Genomic DNA, 14,037 nt, shown 5'->3' on the forward strand with positions numbered 1-14,037 from the left:
ATCAAGATGAATAGGAGTAGAAAGTTATTCTTCAAAATTGCTGTGAAGATACAATTTTCCAGTACAGAATAACTGAAATATGTACAACTTTTAAAATGTCAGCAGACATTTCAAGCCAAAGTTGTGAAAAGATGTACAGAATTTAACCAAATATACTGAAATTCCACTATCTCATTGCATAGTGCTAGACAGCAGTCTGTTCCAAGTTTCACTGTAATAATTGTTTCTAAGATCCTTTTAAAAATGCTTAAATATTAAAAGTTAATGCTCCCTGACACTAGGGTAAACCTGGGGCTGCAACAGTCACTGATTTATCTGAAAAACAGACTTTTTTCAATACTGTTTCAGGAATAAAAGATGTTTCCAAAGATGCTCCCATTACTTTCCCTCATTCTTTTTTAGTAAACATGTTCTAAATTCCTAAATTATTAGGAATTTAATTCTTGCATTAATTTCCATTTTCCACCAGCATGATGCAACACTGAAATAAAATACCTGTCTGTTTCACTAAGTATATATCTCAAAGAATTCTTGCCTGTACAGATGAAGCCTGAGGCTATCAAGAATGCTACACAGTCAAGATACAATTCAGCCAGGCAAACTTGTCAAGACCACAATCCCATCTAAACAAACATGCCACACCTAGGACTTTATCACATCCTTACTTGAACAAATTATTTCATAACTAGAAGCTAGTTCATAACTAGAAACTAGAACAAATGCTGCCAACAAACACAGCTATTAATATTTTTGTATCATTCCTCACTGCTGTGAAGAATGCTGCGTCTGAGGTGAAATCTGTTACAGAAGTGCTGGGAGGCAATGTGGAAAACAAATTGATTGAAATTAGGACAGATTAAAGTAGAATTGTTATGGGATAGACACATTTCCTTGTTGTACTTAAAGAAAAGATATCTGATGAGTGTATTGGACCTTCAGCAGTGAAGTTACCTGACTTGCATGGAATGTATTCTTTGGGAATCACACATAAAGAGCCAAACAAGACAAAGCCCAAAGGTTTAGTAGTATATTATTTCATTTTATTGAGAGACCTGTTACATTCTGAATGTTTCATTGTTCCAGTGTTCAATTAACACTGGAATGATCTGGAATGGATATATAGAGAAGAAAAAAAAAGCACTGAGGTAAAGGAGATTGTATAGTTTTTGATTATATATTTATTCTACCATACTTTTTGATATTACTAACAGTTTGTATAAGCTATTACCCAAAAGGCTAGTTAACTGACTCTTGAATTCCTCTACAGAGTTTACTTTAATGACATCTATTTTGCACAGTGCTAAGAAAAAACAGGTATGCTGTTTGTTATTTTTTACTGCAAGACCAAGCCTTGAATGAATTAAGCACCTTTATAACTAAAGTTACTGTCAAAGGTGTTGTTAGAAGCAACATCAACACATCCTTCTCTTATTTATATCAAGTAGACAGTTTTATATAAAAATCAAAAGAAAATGGCTTAAAAAATTTTGTCATGAGACTGCCAGATTAGATTTTATAGTACTACTTCATGCTTCCTACACTTATAGGTTGACTTGAATCTAATTTTACAGCCATTAAAGTCCATTTACAATGCAATCACTAATCCTATATTAATTCAGCATCAGATAAATATATGCTCTCCAGCTAACAATTTACGTGCAAAAATTCTTTATGAGTGCTCTTGCTATGCTTTTTCAGACACACTGGTAAGTTAATAATGTGGAAGTCTATTTGTTTTAATATTTTGTTGATCAGGCCATGGAGAGCTCAGTGGCAGTATTTCAATCTGTAGCAAACGGTTCATAAAATTTTCTCATTTTTTCAAGGAAACGTACAGTCAGTGAGGATGTGGGTCCTCTCCAGAAAGAAACTGGAAACCTGGTGATGAGGGATACGGAGAAGGCTGAGATGTTCAATGACTTCTTTGCCTCAGTCTTCACTAGCAAGGGCTCTAGGCACATCTTGCAAAAAGCAATGGTAAAAACTTGGAGATGGTAGATCTCCCTGCTGTATGTGAAGATGAGGTTTGAGACCATCTAAAAAACCTGAAGGTACACAAGACCATAAGACCCGACAAGATCCATCCATGGGTTCTGAGGGAATTGGCAGATGAAGTTGCCAAGCTGCTATCCATCATATTTGAAAGGTTATGGCAGTTTGGTGATTGGAAAAGGGGAAATATAATCCCCATTTTCAAGAAGGGACAAAAAGAAGACTCAGGGAACTACAGGCCAACCGGTCTCACCTCTATGCCTGGCAAGATCATGGAGCAGATCTTCCTGAATGCTCTACTGAAGCACACAGTAAATGAAGATGAAGTGATTGGTTGTAAATCAACATAGCTTCACCAAGGGGAAGACATGCCTGAGAAACCTGGTGGCCTTTTATGATGGAGTTACACCACCAGTGGATAAATGAAGAGAAACTGACGTCATCTACCTGCACTTGTGCAAAGCATTTGACACTGTCCTGCATTATTTGATGGATGGACCACTTGCTGGATAATGAATTGGCTGGATGGTCACACTAAGAGAGTTGTGGTCAATGGCTTAGTGTCCAAATGGGGTCCGGTGCCAAGTGGCATTCCTCAGGGATCAGTGTTAGGACAGGTGTTATTTAACATCTTTGTAGGACAGTGAGCTCAAGAGCAACCTCAGCAAGACTGCAGACGATACCAAGCTGAGTGGTGCAATTAACACACTAGAGGGAAGAGATGTGCTATCCAGAGAGAACTGAACTGGCTTGAGTGGTGGGCCCATGCCGTGAAGTTCAAGAAGGCCAAGTACAAGGTTCTGCATCTGGATCAGGGCTATCTCAAGCACAGATACAGGTTGGGCAGAGAGTGGCTTGAGAGCAGCCCTGAGGAGAAGGACTTGGAAGCATCAATTGGTGAAAGATTCAGCATGAGCCAACAATGTGCACTTGCTGCCCAGTTGTATTCTAGGTTCAAGAGAAGAGTGACTAGCAGGTCAGGGGAGGTGATTCTGCCCCTCTACTCTGCTCTCATGAGACCCCACCTGGTGCACTGCATCCAATTCGGTAGCCCCCAGCACAAGGACATGCAGTTACTGGAGTAGATACAGAGGAGGGCCGCAAAGATGATCAGCAGACTGGAGCACCTCCCCTATGGGGACAGGCTGAGAGAGCTGAGGCTCTTCAGCCTAGAGAAGAGAAGGCTACAGTGGGGACCTTATGCCTACCAGTACCTGAAGGGGGCCAATAGGAAAGCCATTTTATAATGGCATGTAGTGACAGGACAAGGAGAAATGGTTTTAAACTGGAAAAGGGTAGATTTAGACTATATATTAGGAAGAAATTAATTACTGTGAGGGCAGTGAGACACTGGCACAGGTTGCCCAGAGAGATTGCAGATGCCCCTACCCTAGAGGCATTCAAGGCCAGGCTGGATGGGACTTTGAGCAGCCTGGTTTAGACGGTGGTGTCCCTGTTGACAGCAGAGGAGTTGGAACTAGATAATCTTAAAGATAATCTAGATAATCCCTTCCAACCCAAATCATTCTATGATTCTATGGAAATCGTCTTTTTAATAATGGAAAACATTGCAGCTACTGAAAATATTTTGCTTAGCATTTTAAAGATAGATTGACAGAGATACAAAACCAGCTCTTTCCAAAGGCACTTATTCCATTCACGACTCTCTTGATACATACCAGTGGTTGCACAGATGAACAGCCCATATATTACTGCTGCTCCAGAAGTGAGTTGTGTATATGTATCAGATACAGTAAAAGCATCTAGTATTCAGAGAGAAGAGGGCCTTCTTAATGGAGTAAAAGGAATAAATTTTCCCTCTCCCTTCTCTTAAACTTACCTTCCATTTTCAACAGCCACTTGTGCAATAGTGCTGTTGTTTATGTTCAAGTTATTTGATTTAAACAATAATTACTGAGAAATTGGCAACATATACAGAGAGTAATTAATATTATAATGAAATAATAATGCTAAAATGAGCTTTTATTAAGTTAATTGTTTAATGCATCCGCTCCTCTTTTATCCATTGCCCTTTTTGTTATATGCTTCTGGATTAATAAATAGTCCTTATTTTGCATTTCCAAAAAAGTCTGTTGGTCACAATTGCCTTCTAAAGGAGGCTTTCCCCTTTATCCTAATAACAATACATAATGGTGATCATGTTCTGGAATAACTGATTATATTCTAATTTAAAGACCAACTTTTTTGAATTTAAAATTGAGAAAATGATCTTCACTCTAAACAGTAGCACGAGATACTACATGACAACTGCCAGTGAGTACTGGAAGTGTAAGTATTGTTTGTTTTTTTTGAGAACACAGACTCCAAACACCTGTTTTTTAATCATGCTGTTTCCCAGCTTACTTTCCTTCAACAGCAGTTTTGTAGCTATTTCTGAGTAAAACTGTAACATACAGAAAATATATTATTCACCCTCATTAATGTGTTTAAGCATGGATTTTTTTTGTAGCTGACCTTAATACTTCTCTCCCAAAAGGCCATTGTCTAAAAGAGAACACTCTGAGATGGAGCCTAAAAGTTTTAATTGATGTGACAGAGGCTAACTTCCCTGGATCTTCTCATTAGAAATGATTGTACTGTCAAGTGGTACTTCAGAGAAGTAAAACCAAAACAAACATAAACCCCTTGAAACAAATAAGCAACCAAAAATAACAACAGCTAATATGTGCTACCCAGAGACCACTCTACAAGTAGCTAGCTTCATTCAGTTAGGCTCACCTCACTCTAAAATATCTACAGTTGTCATAAAACAATCTAATGCTGCTTTTCTGAAAAAGACACATGGTGAATAATTTTAATGCATTCATTTGAAGTTTGATATCTGAGTGTCTTTCACTGGCACAAAATACACTGAGTTCACACAAAATGGAAAACCAGAGGAAATAGTGCTGCCAACTTTCAAAAACATTTACTTCTTTTGGATAAAAAAGTACGAATGTATTAGCAATGTAAATGCATTCACATCTAAAAAGCTAGGATTCTTGAAAAGAAAAATGTCAAAGCTGGTGATGCACAAAAATATATTTTCTACTTTGTGTTGCGGGTTAAATAGTAGAGTCAAATGTAGAATCCTGAAGTTCCATTTTATAGTATGTAAATTTTATTTAACGTAAATTTAAGTTAATCAGTCTCATAGTTTGAAGATTCTGAGTAACTAGGTGATCTCTAAGGTCCCTCCCAAATCAAGCCACTCTGTGATTCAAATTTTTCCTTTAATAGTGTAAAACTGGAGACAGGAGAAAGTTTGAAGAAGGATTTCGTAGTGTCATGAATTCCCATCAGATCAAAATAGAACACTGCCACTCATATACACACAATTTCTGTTTACAAAATAAGGTGAAGAACGCTCTCTACTGATAACTGCAATTTGGAGTAAGGGAGTAGTTTTTTATAATAACAAAAAGACAGAAAACAGAAGATCATTCATTTCACAAATCCACAGTAGTTAACTAGTCAGATTTATCTATGAGTCTACATTCTCCCCATTCTCTCCATCTAAAAAAAAATTCAAAAGCACATATTTATATATGAAAATACTAAATAAACAGAGTATACAGGTTATATCTGCTCTAGATTTAAATGACATAACAGAGTTTGTATAAGTTATATACAAAAAAATATCTTTTTGATCACGGAAACTAAAAAAAAAAAATTAGTATTTTCTATGTATTTATATGTTGTGCTCCTCCTCACAAACAGCTCTGCACCCCCTATTCCATCTTCTCCATGACCCACTATCTTTCAACAATTCCAGTTATTTATTTCCTTCTAATTTTCTTTCCCAACAGAAAATGCACAAAGTATTCCCAGCTTCCTCTAGCATCCCTGAAACAATATCTTGGCAAAAGACACTAATTGCCCTAATGTTTCCAGGAGCTGCAAGCCCTGACTGGCCAGGCCAGCAGGTTATTAGTAACAGATCTATAATGAGTGCATATTGCCCAACTTTCCCACAGATGGATAATAATTTTGTTAATTTCTGTAAAATTTCAGTGCTTCATAAAGACTTCAGGAACACTGTATTCTCAAACCATTTCTTTGATTTCTTAAACAATGAAATTGGCCACTGGTTTCAAACCATTGGAGGAGGAATGACTAGTTAATGAACAGAGTGTTATTTCTGATGTGTTTGGATACATACATGGATACATGAATGTTAATAGCATATCAGCAATGGCAGTAATATTGGCTATTGCAATACACAATCTTTAGGCCTATGCATAGAAAAACAGTTGTCACATTATTGCAAAAGTTTACCTTGTATGTTAACCTGCTCTTGGTATAATTGGGCACCCACAGTAGTTGTTGAGTAACTTGTCTCACTTGGCAATCTATTACAATATGATCCTGTGCCAGAGGTTTCTTCCCAATTCCCTTAAGGTTAAAGATGCTTTCAATGCCACCTGTAGTATTTTGAAGAATAAGCCTTCCCTATGATGAAGAAAGAATAAAAGTTTCAGCACCGTAAAAGTCTCATTTGGCAGCCAAATCAACTGCTTCAGTCTATCATTATCAAATCCAGGCAACAAAGTAAATGTTCAGGAAAGATTTCAGATAAGTTTCCTACCTCTTATGTAAATTATTCTGTTAAACAGAAGAAAATTAACGAAACAATGTTTTTCTTCTTAATTTCTCTAAATCATTAACTTTAACAAAATAAAGCCTTCACAATCCCAGATTTTATACTTCTTGGCCCCTTCCTGGAAAGCAAATGTAACACCCAAGAAAATACATTCTCATCCATTCCCAATCCTCACAAAAAATATAATTTTTCTCAATCACCTAATCTGTCCTTCAGCTAAAATGTTCTTCACGATTATTAGTTATCAAAGGACTCAGAGTTTTTGGCTTTTAATACTTTTATAATACTGGATTACCAAAATGCATTACATTTTGTAGGCAATTTATGTAGATGGATTACTAATCTTTCATGGAATAATTTGTTTTTGTCTCTGGCAATCCACAAATTTAAATTGCATCCTGCAGACAAAGTCTCAGCTATTGTATAAGTAAAAAATATGTGTACTGCTTCTTTTTAAAGGTATCATAGTCTCTCCTCTTCAGTTTTAGCATTCAGAATAGTAATTACTATGATGGCAAAAGCCACTTCTAAGAAGTAGCTTAACTTGTAACAAATTATTTTATGATACAGCAGGGCACTGTCAACAAATTTCATGTATGTTGTAGTGAAAAATGCTCAATACTACTACTTTATTCTTATGAAATAAAATTTAAAATATGTATTTAAATTCCGATTAACACAATATACATTTTTCTGGTCAGAACTCAGAATCTCTGTGGAATAACTAGTCAATTCATTGAAACTGAGGGTTTGATAGAAGAGTAAATAAAGGAAAAAACAGTAAGGAGTGAAGGGGAAATCTATCTATCAACTTTTAAGTTTGGTAAAGTTGGATCCTTTTGGTTTTTTTTCCTTCAGCTAATAGCAAACTTTAAATTTCTGACTAATTCACAAAATCTCTCAAGCAAAAGCTTAATGTTAGCAGTTGATTAAGCACTTTCATAAGCTGAAGTCTGGCATAAATGTTATTTAAAAAAGCTTTCTTTTCAAATGCTTTCAAACTAATTTCCTTCTTACCGTTGTTAAGCACTCAGCAATTGGCTTGAACGTGAGAGGATACAGAGCTATTTCACCTAGACCCACACTTATTGAAGGAGGGCCTGAAAAGCCCTGTCCTTCCAAAACTGCTTCAAGTTTCCAGTCCTGGCTAGACACGTTTCTCTGAAATAAAAGTAAAGACATAAATTAGATTATGTTTTTAAAGTTCTTAATATGCATTTCAGCTTTTACTCTCAGTGATAATCAAATCAGAGCATGGTTCTCTTTCTTTCCCAAACTACTGGAACAGAGCACCTTCTAAATCCCTTATTCCAGGAAAACTGGCAATACTATCAGCATCAATACTGTCAACAAGACTCGTTAGATAAAAATTCATGATATAGCCAAAGGTCAAGATGGAATTTAGAAGTAACATTAAAACATGTACATGCATCTTTAAGGTTCTGCTTAATGCCTGACAAAATCGTATTTCTTTTGCATCTGTTGATAACACTAGCAAATCTCTTAAAAGTGTTGATGCGGTGTACTAACACATATTGCCTCATTTTGCCACTTACTGCACTACAGGACCAGCCTCACTTTCTAATTAAAGACTGTCTCCCAAAGGAGTATTTACAGCCCTGTTTTCTCAGAAATTGGTTTTTCAAGAGACTGATCTATTTTAAAGAATGGTTATGCTAGGTACTATGAAACGCAGTTTTAGAAACATGTTTTGTCTTGCATATAGACATATCACAGGACTGCTTGATTATGGCAGGAAGTGAGATATTTTGTAATAAATGTTTGTGGACTTCGTATTTCAATAATCCTATTCAGGCAACCGAGAGTCCAGTCTGCAAAAAAATAAATATCAATCTGAAAAGAGAAAATAAACTGAACTCAAGAGCTAATATCAGCCTTGTCAAAACAGAGAAGATTGGTCTATTCAATGAAAAAAATGAAGTAATCCTTTGGCACAGAATGAAGATAAATGCCAGAGGTAAGATTTGGATTTTGGAGAATAGAGACTATACCCATTCCAATTCTGGCTTTCATCTTTGAAAGTCTCTTAAACTCAGGTATCTCAGCCTTAGAAATAAAAAATACCACCAACTATGGTCATCAGAGCTAATTTACTAGCATGGCATGAGATCTGCAATATCATGTATCTAGGCTTGGATTAATATACAAGAATAAAGTTACTTAGTTGTTAACAAGTAAATTTCATAGTAGTTGAGCACAAATGCCTGTTTGGAAATTTGAGATTCATACAGTGCCTTGTTTTTTCAAAATACTATTACTGTGATCTCCAATTCTGTAATAATAATAATTGCAACATCTTTGGTAAAAAGCATGAAAGTAAAAAAGTAATTTATCTCATTATCCTCATGGTGAAGATAAAATGAAGGTGAGAAAAAGATGACAGATCATTCCTCTTCTCGTGCATTATTTTACCCACATCAGGAACAACTCTATCCTTTCAAAAATGAGCCTGAATAGTTCTAAAACTAGCAGGTCATCAGTCTTTGAACACTGCTTGAACTGTGGCAGTTTGATGACATCACCATTGCCCTGGGGAGAGTGTTACAAGGCCTGACCATCCTCTGCTGAAGAAAATTGTCCTAACACCCAACCTGACCCTCCCTTGATGCATCTTCAAAGTTTCCCTTGGTATCTTTACTCTAAGAACTGTCAGAAACTGCCAAATTTTCCCAATAAGCTCTATATTATGTCTAATATGGACTTCAATTAATTATACTCCCAGTCAGTATTTAAATGCTTTTGTGGATTTTGCAATATGAAGTTTTAACTGTATTGATCAAGAGTTCACTTTTTAAACTCCTGAATCTTAATTTAGTTTGTCACAGTAAAGTGAACTTACTATTGGAATATTCTGAATCACTGCCTGGTAAGCTGGAGTTAGAAATTCAATCTCTGCTTCAACATCATCTGTATTCACTACACATTTAATCACATAGACACGAATATCCCGTGAGGACTTCAGGAGAATCTGACAGTGGTAGCAACCAGGACCCGGAGGAATGAATTTTATAGGAAGCTCAACTGCATCAGTTCTGCCTAAAAACAAACAAACAAAACAATACAGTGCAGTGTTGCAAAACATGGAATTTACGCACAGGATTTGGGAAGAGTTACAGCAAATGGTAGAAGCTTCCTCCTAGCAGTACATAAAATAATTTGAAATGAACAATGGAATCTTAGAAATATTATCACTATTATCAGAATTTTAATTTTCCTAAAATAAAGGTATATTTAAACATTCAAATACTATTTTCTATTTTCTTTAGCTACACACAGACATAATTTTTTTAAAAAGATTTATTAAACCTAACAGATTCAGTAGAAAAGTTTATTGTATAAGAACTTTTGTAGATATCAAAAAAGTACACTAGATACTACTGAATACTTTAGTCAACAATTAGCAGGAGAGATACTGCAGAGAACAGACCCTATTTGGTAGCCTCAACAGTAATGGGAATCCTGCTAAGTTCAGTAGTTCTTATGAGAGTTTCCTATTAGACATTTCCTCAATTTTGAATTGAAAGTCTGGGTTTCCAAAAAATGACAGAAGTGTTCAAGTTAGTACAAAATCATGAAAATTCCAGCTTGCCAATCAATTGTATGTAAGAAAAACTCACCATAGTAATGTCTAGAGTAAGGAAAAAGCCATGTAAACTCTGTCCTCATTTGAACATATTCAGGTCTAAATTTGTAATCTACTCAGACTTTTTCCTCTACTCCTGCTACATCACATCATCTCACCCCCCCCCCACTAGGCCTTGTAGAACACTTCACAAAGCAGAAGGAAAGGCATGTGACAAACATCATTGACTGGCCACAAAAATAAGATCTCCCATTCAACCTTCCCTAAGAGATTCTAGGCACATCAAAAAAATTAAAACTGTAGTTGTGACAACTTCACTGTTTTATATTTAACAAAGATCATTTATTTTCAGTATTTTCCAGATAAAAAAAACTTATGCCAAAAGCCCTTGTTGGAAAAGATAATGAGGAAGGTCTGAGACAATACAATGACACAATAGTACCTCACAGATAAAACTCCAAAAACAATTCATTTCCCCCTGCGGGAGAACACCTGACAAATTCTTGTGGTTTCCCTTAGTCCTTTATTATGGCTTATTTTCTGATGTTATGTAAGATAGCTGTACATGATCTTCAGTGACAAGCACTGAATTTTGAAAGTGCAATCAATCCTCATTTGCAGTGCTGCCCATTCTCTTTCATGGAGTGGTTTTCCTCATATATTCAGTTCTCCCTCCCTGCCATGAACAGCAAACTGAAGCTTTACTCTTGCCTTGTGTCTTCTGTACTTCAGTTTTTTACACAAGAATAGCCCAAGTTCAAGAGACGAATCATACTGAATGATGTTATTAATCTTTTCACATTACTTGGCTATCAAAAAGATTATAAATTGCACCACAGGTTTAACCCTCAATGAAATAAATTAGTTTGTTCACTTTTAAAGACAAGATTAATGGCCTGGTAATTTTTGAATTATTACTTTTAATTCTATCTTGTCACCAAACTATTATCCCCACGGGCTATCTCCCAGTGAAGTTGACCTGAGTTTACCAGTTATGCAAAGGATAAAAGTGTCCATTCTTCAGTTCATGAAGAATTTTCTTCTTCTACAATAATTATTTTAGGACATTGAAACAAAACGCATACTTCAAATTTTAAATGCCCATTTAAAATACTCACATTCCAAGATAAAATAGAATTAGAACATATGTAAAGAAAGGTAACACAGTGCATTGGAAGCTCCAAAATACTTTTGTGAATTCCTTTGTGCACTAAATGGAAATTTGTATTACTAATGATCAGGGGTCTCTCTAACTCTATGGAACTGATTTTTGTCCTTCACTGAAGTTTCAATCACCAATGTCTCCTGCAGAAAAATTAAAAAACAATCATTCTGTTCCACATTAATAATATTTAATTTGTCATTTCTTTTATTAAAATATTTCTTTCTTGTGCATAAAAAATAACACTGAATAATAAGTTACTTGATTCTTTGAAATGACCGATGAAATGGAAAGGCATTTTATCATTTTTATTTAACAAAGCAAATATTTTTTAAGACATGGTTTCCGTAGCGAGACAATCTCTGCATCAAAATGATTACAGAAACCACATGTCTGTGATTTATAAATGAAGGTGTTTTTTTCCTGGGGAAAAAAAAAAACACGCAAATTTTAAATGTCATCAGATAAACTGGGCCTAAAAATGTCTTATCTTAAGATGCTTTCTTCTTACTCAGTCCTGTAAAATACACTGCTAAAATTAATTAGAAACTATGTAATTCCGCAGGGTCACAATTGGATTAATAAATTCTGAGACTAATGTAGAAACAATAAGCAAAGGCCAACAGCACTTGCCCTATTTCCATGTAACAGGAAGCAGGGCCTGTATCCATGAAATTGATTGAAGCAACCACTCCTCTAACTGTGAAAGGGAAGCATTTCTCTAACAGTGAAAAATCAAGCCAACAATACGAGTCTATGGTACATTTTCCCTCCCAAAAGTATATATTTATTATTTTATGGGAACATATTTCATATGAAATAGGCAAACAGCTCTTGAACCATCAGCTCTGGATTCTCCTACTCTTGTGAGCGTCCTACTTAATTTGCTGCAGTCATGGTGCCTCTATTTTTAGTCTAGGCTCCAATCTTAGGTTCTCTTTGTTCATCTGCTGAAGCAGAGCACTCTTCCCATAGCTGTCTTTCATGTGATAATGAGGAAATGTAGAGAAAGAACCGCAGCTTGAACATTGTTGTGCTGAGAAGGGCAGGGAAGATTCACCATCTAAATATTGGTCAAATGAGCTACATGCAATGGACTTTTTAAAAAATAAAACACTTCATGAAAAGTTTATTTTGATAGACTTGTGCTAGACAAATGCCTATGGGAAACATTTACCTGATTCTGAATCTGAATTGAATTTTGATGTGAAACAGCTGTCAAAACAGCGCTTATGAAAGTAGAACGTTTGGTGTGTATCACAACCACACATTCTTGAAAAGCTAATTTACAGCACATAGGTGATGGTCTTGTTCTCTGGCACCTGTCTGGCATCTTGTACCATTTACTTGATACAAAAGACAATCTGATCACCGTCTGGAATCAGTAACACCCGTGTCTTCTAGTTACCGCTCATTTTAGGTCTGCCTGGCCTGAATTCAAAGTTAATCTTCTGTGTCAGCCAAAGAACAGTACCTTTCAAAGAAAAATGTCACTTCTTGTGGACATTAAGGAAAAGCACATGCTACAGTTTAGTAATAAAAGTGCTTTTTGGATTTATTCCTATTCAATCCAATTACAAACTGTGGGAGGAGGGAAATAAGGAGAAGAGAAATACTATTCTTTCATACCACAATCAGTTGGAATAATTTCTGAAGGTAGGAATCTGCATGCCTTCAGCAGTTAGTCAACCAGCTGTATACTTTATTAGCTTTCATTCAGCAATATCTGTTCTAAAACTAAAAGCTCAATTTCACAATGAACTTAACTCAGCCTCTGACACTGCATGTCACAAGGAATTGACTACATAAACCTGAAAACTGAATTTGCAAGTATTGACTCTTGTAAGGTTGAATAACCAATATAGAACATTGAAGAGGCTACACTCTTGACTTCTGTTTATCTATCAGGTCATCTGACTTAGAACGTTAGTCTAACCAGTAGTCTTGAAAAAGCAATCACTCTTCTATATATTTTAATAACCGCTGCCATGCTCTGAAATTTTTGCTATCATCGTGTATGCTCATTTGCTAACATTTTCTCAGCTTTATCTAAACACGTGGGAAGAAGAACACTGAAGAAGCCCACTAACTGATTATTGATTCTTTTTCCCCACATAAATGCAGTATAACCTTACAAATCTAATCAAAAAGTAAAATACATTTGATCAATCAGAAAATCAAGATAATGCTAGAAAGAGAAAACAGGGGTTTTTTTCTTAATTGATTTAAACATTAAAAATGTCATTACCATTTGTAAAATCTTATCACAAATACTCAGCAGTCATGCTCACATATCAAATTCAGAAACTGATGAGTGACACCACAGTGAGGTAGAACAAAGTTTCTTTTGTGTTGGGTTTTGGGTTTGTTTGTTCATTAGCTTTTTAATAAACTATAATAGTTTATAATAAAATAATTGCCCCTCAGTATTTGTCAAGAATAGTTGTGAAAGGTATAGAAAAAAGGAGGCTGCACAGTAAACTATGCCAATGGGCAACTGGAATCTATCCAAATAAATAGTTTATTTCATATAACTTAAGAAAGATAGTAAAGCTAATGTGCTTTCTTAAATCATCTAATGGTCTCCTCTGAGGTATAGTGGTGATGAGAAATGGGCACAGAACATGAGATTTATTACTGGCTTTAGAGTACTAGCACTTTCTATGTCTCACAAAA

At 35.5% G+C, this 14,037-nt stretch overlaps 1 protein-coding gene across 1 annotated transcript in view; it reads right to left on the bottom strand.

The window, feature by feature from the left end:
• Positions 1–14,037, bottom strand: part of CFAP47 (cilia and flagella associated protein 47) — a gene marked incomplete at both ends in the record, with an annotated part of 263,453 nt that overhangs the window by 128,628 nt on the left and 120,788 nt on the right. The window contains 3 exon segments of the mRNA XM_079549119.1: positions 6,271–6,444; positions 7,613–7,756; positions 9,456–9,652. Of these exon segments, the coding sequence (XP_079405245.1) occupies positions 6,271–6,444; positions 7,613–7,756; positions 9,456–9,652 (515 nt within the window).

Source organism: Tetrao urogallus, assembly GCF_951394365.1.
Source record: "Tetrao urogallus genome assembly, chromosome: 1".
In the NCBI taxonomy this organism is placed as follows: domain Eukaryota; kingdom Metazoa; phylum Chordata; class Aves; order Galliformes; family Phasianidae; genus Tetrao; species Tetrao urogallus.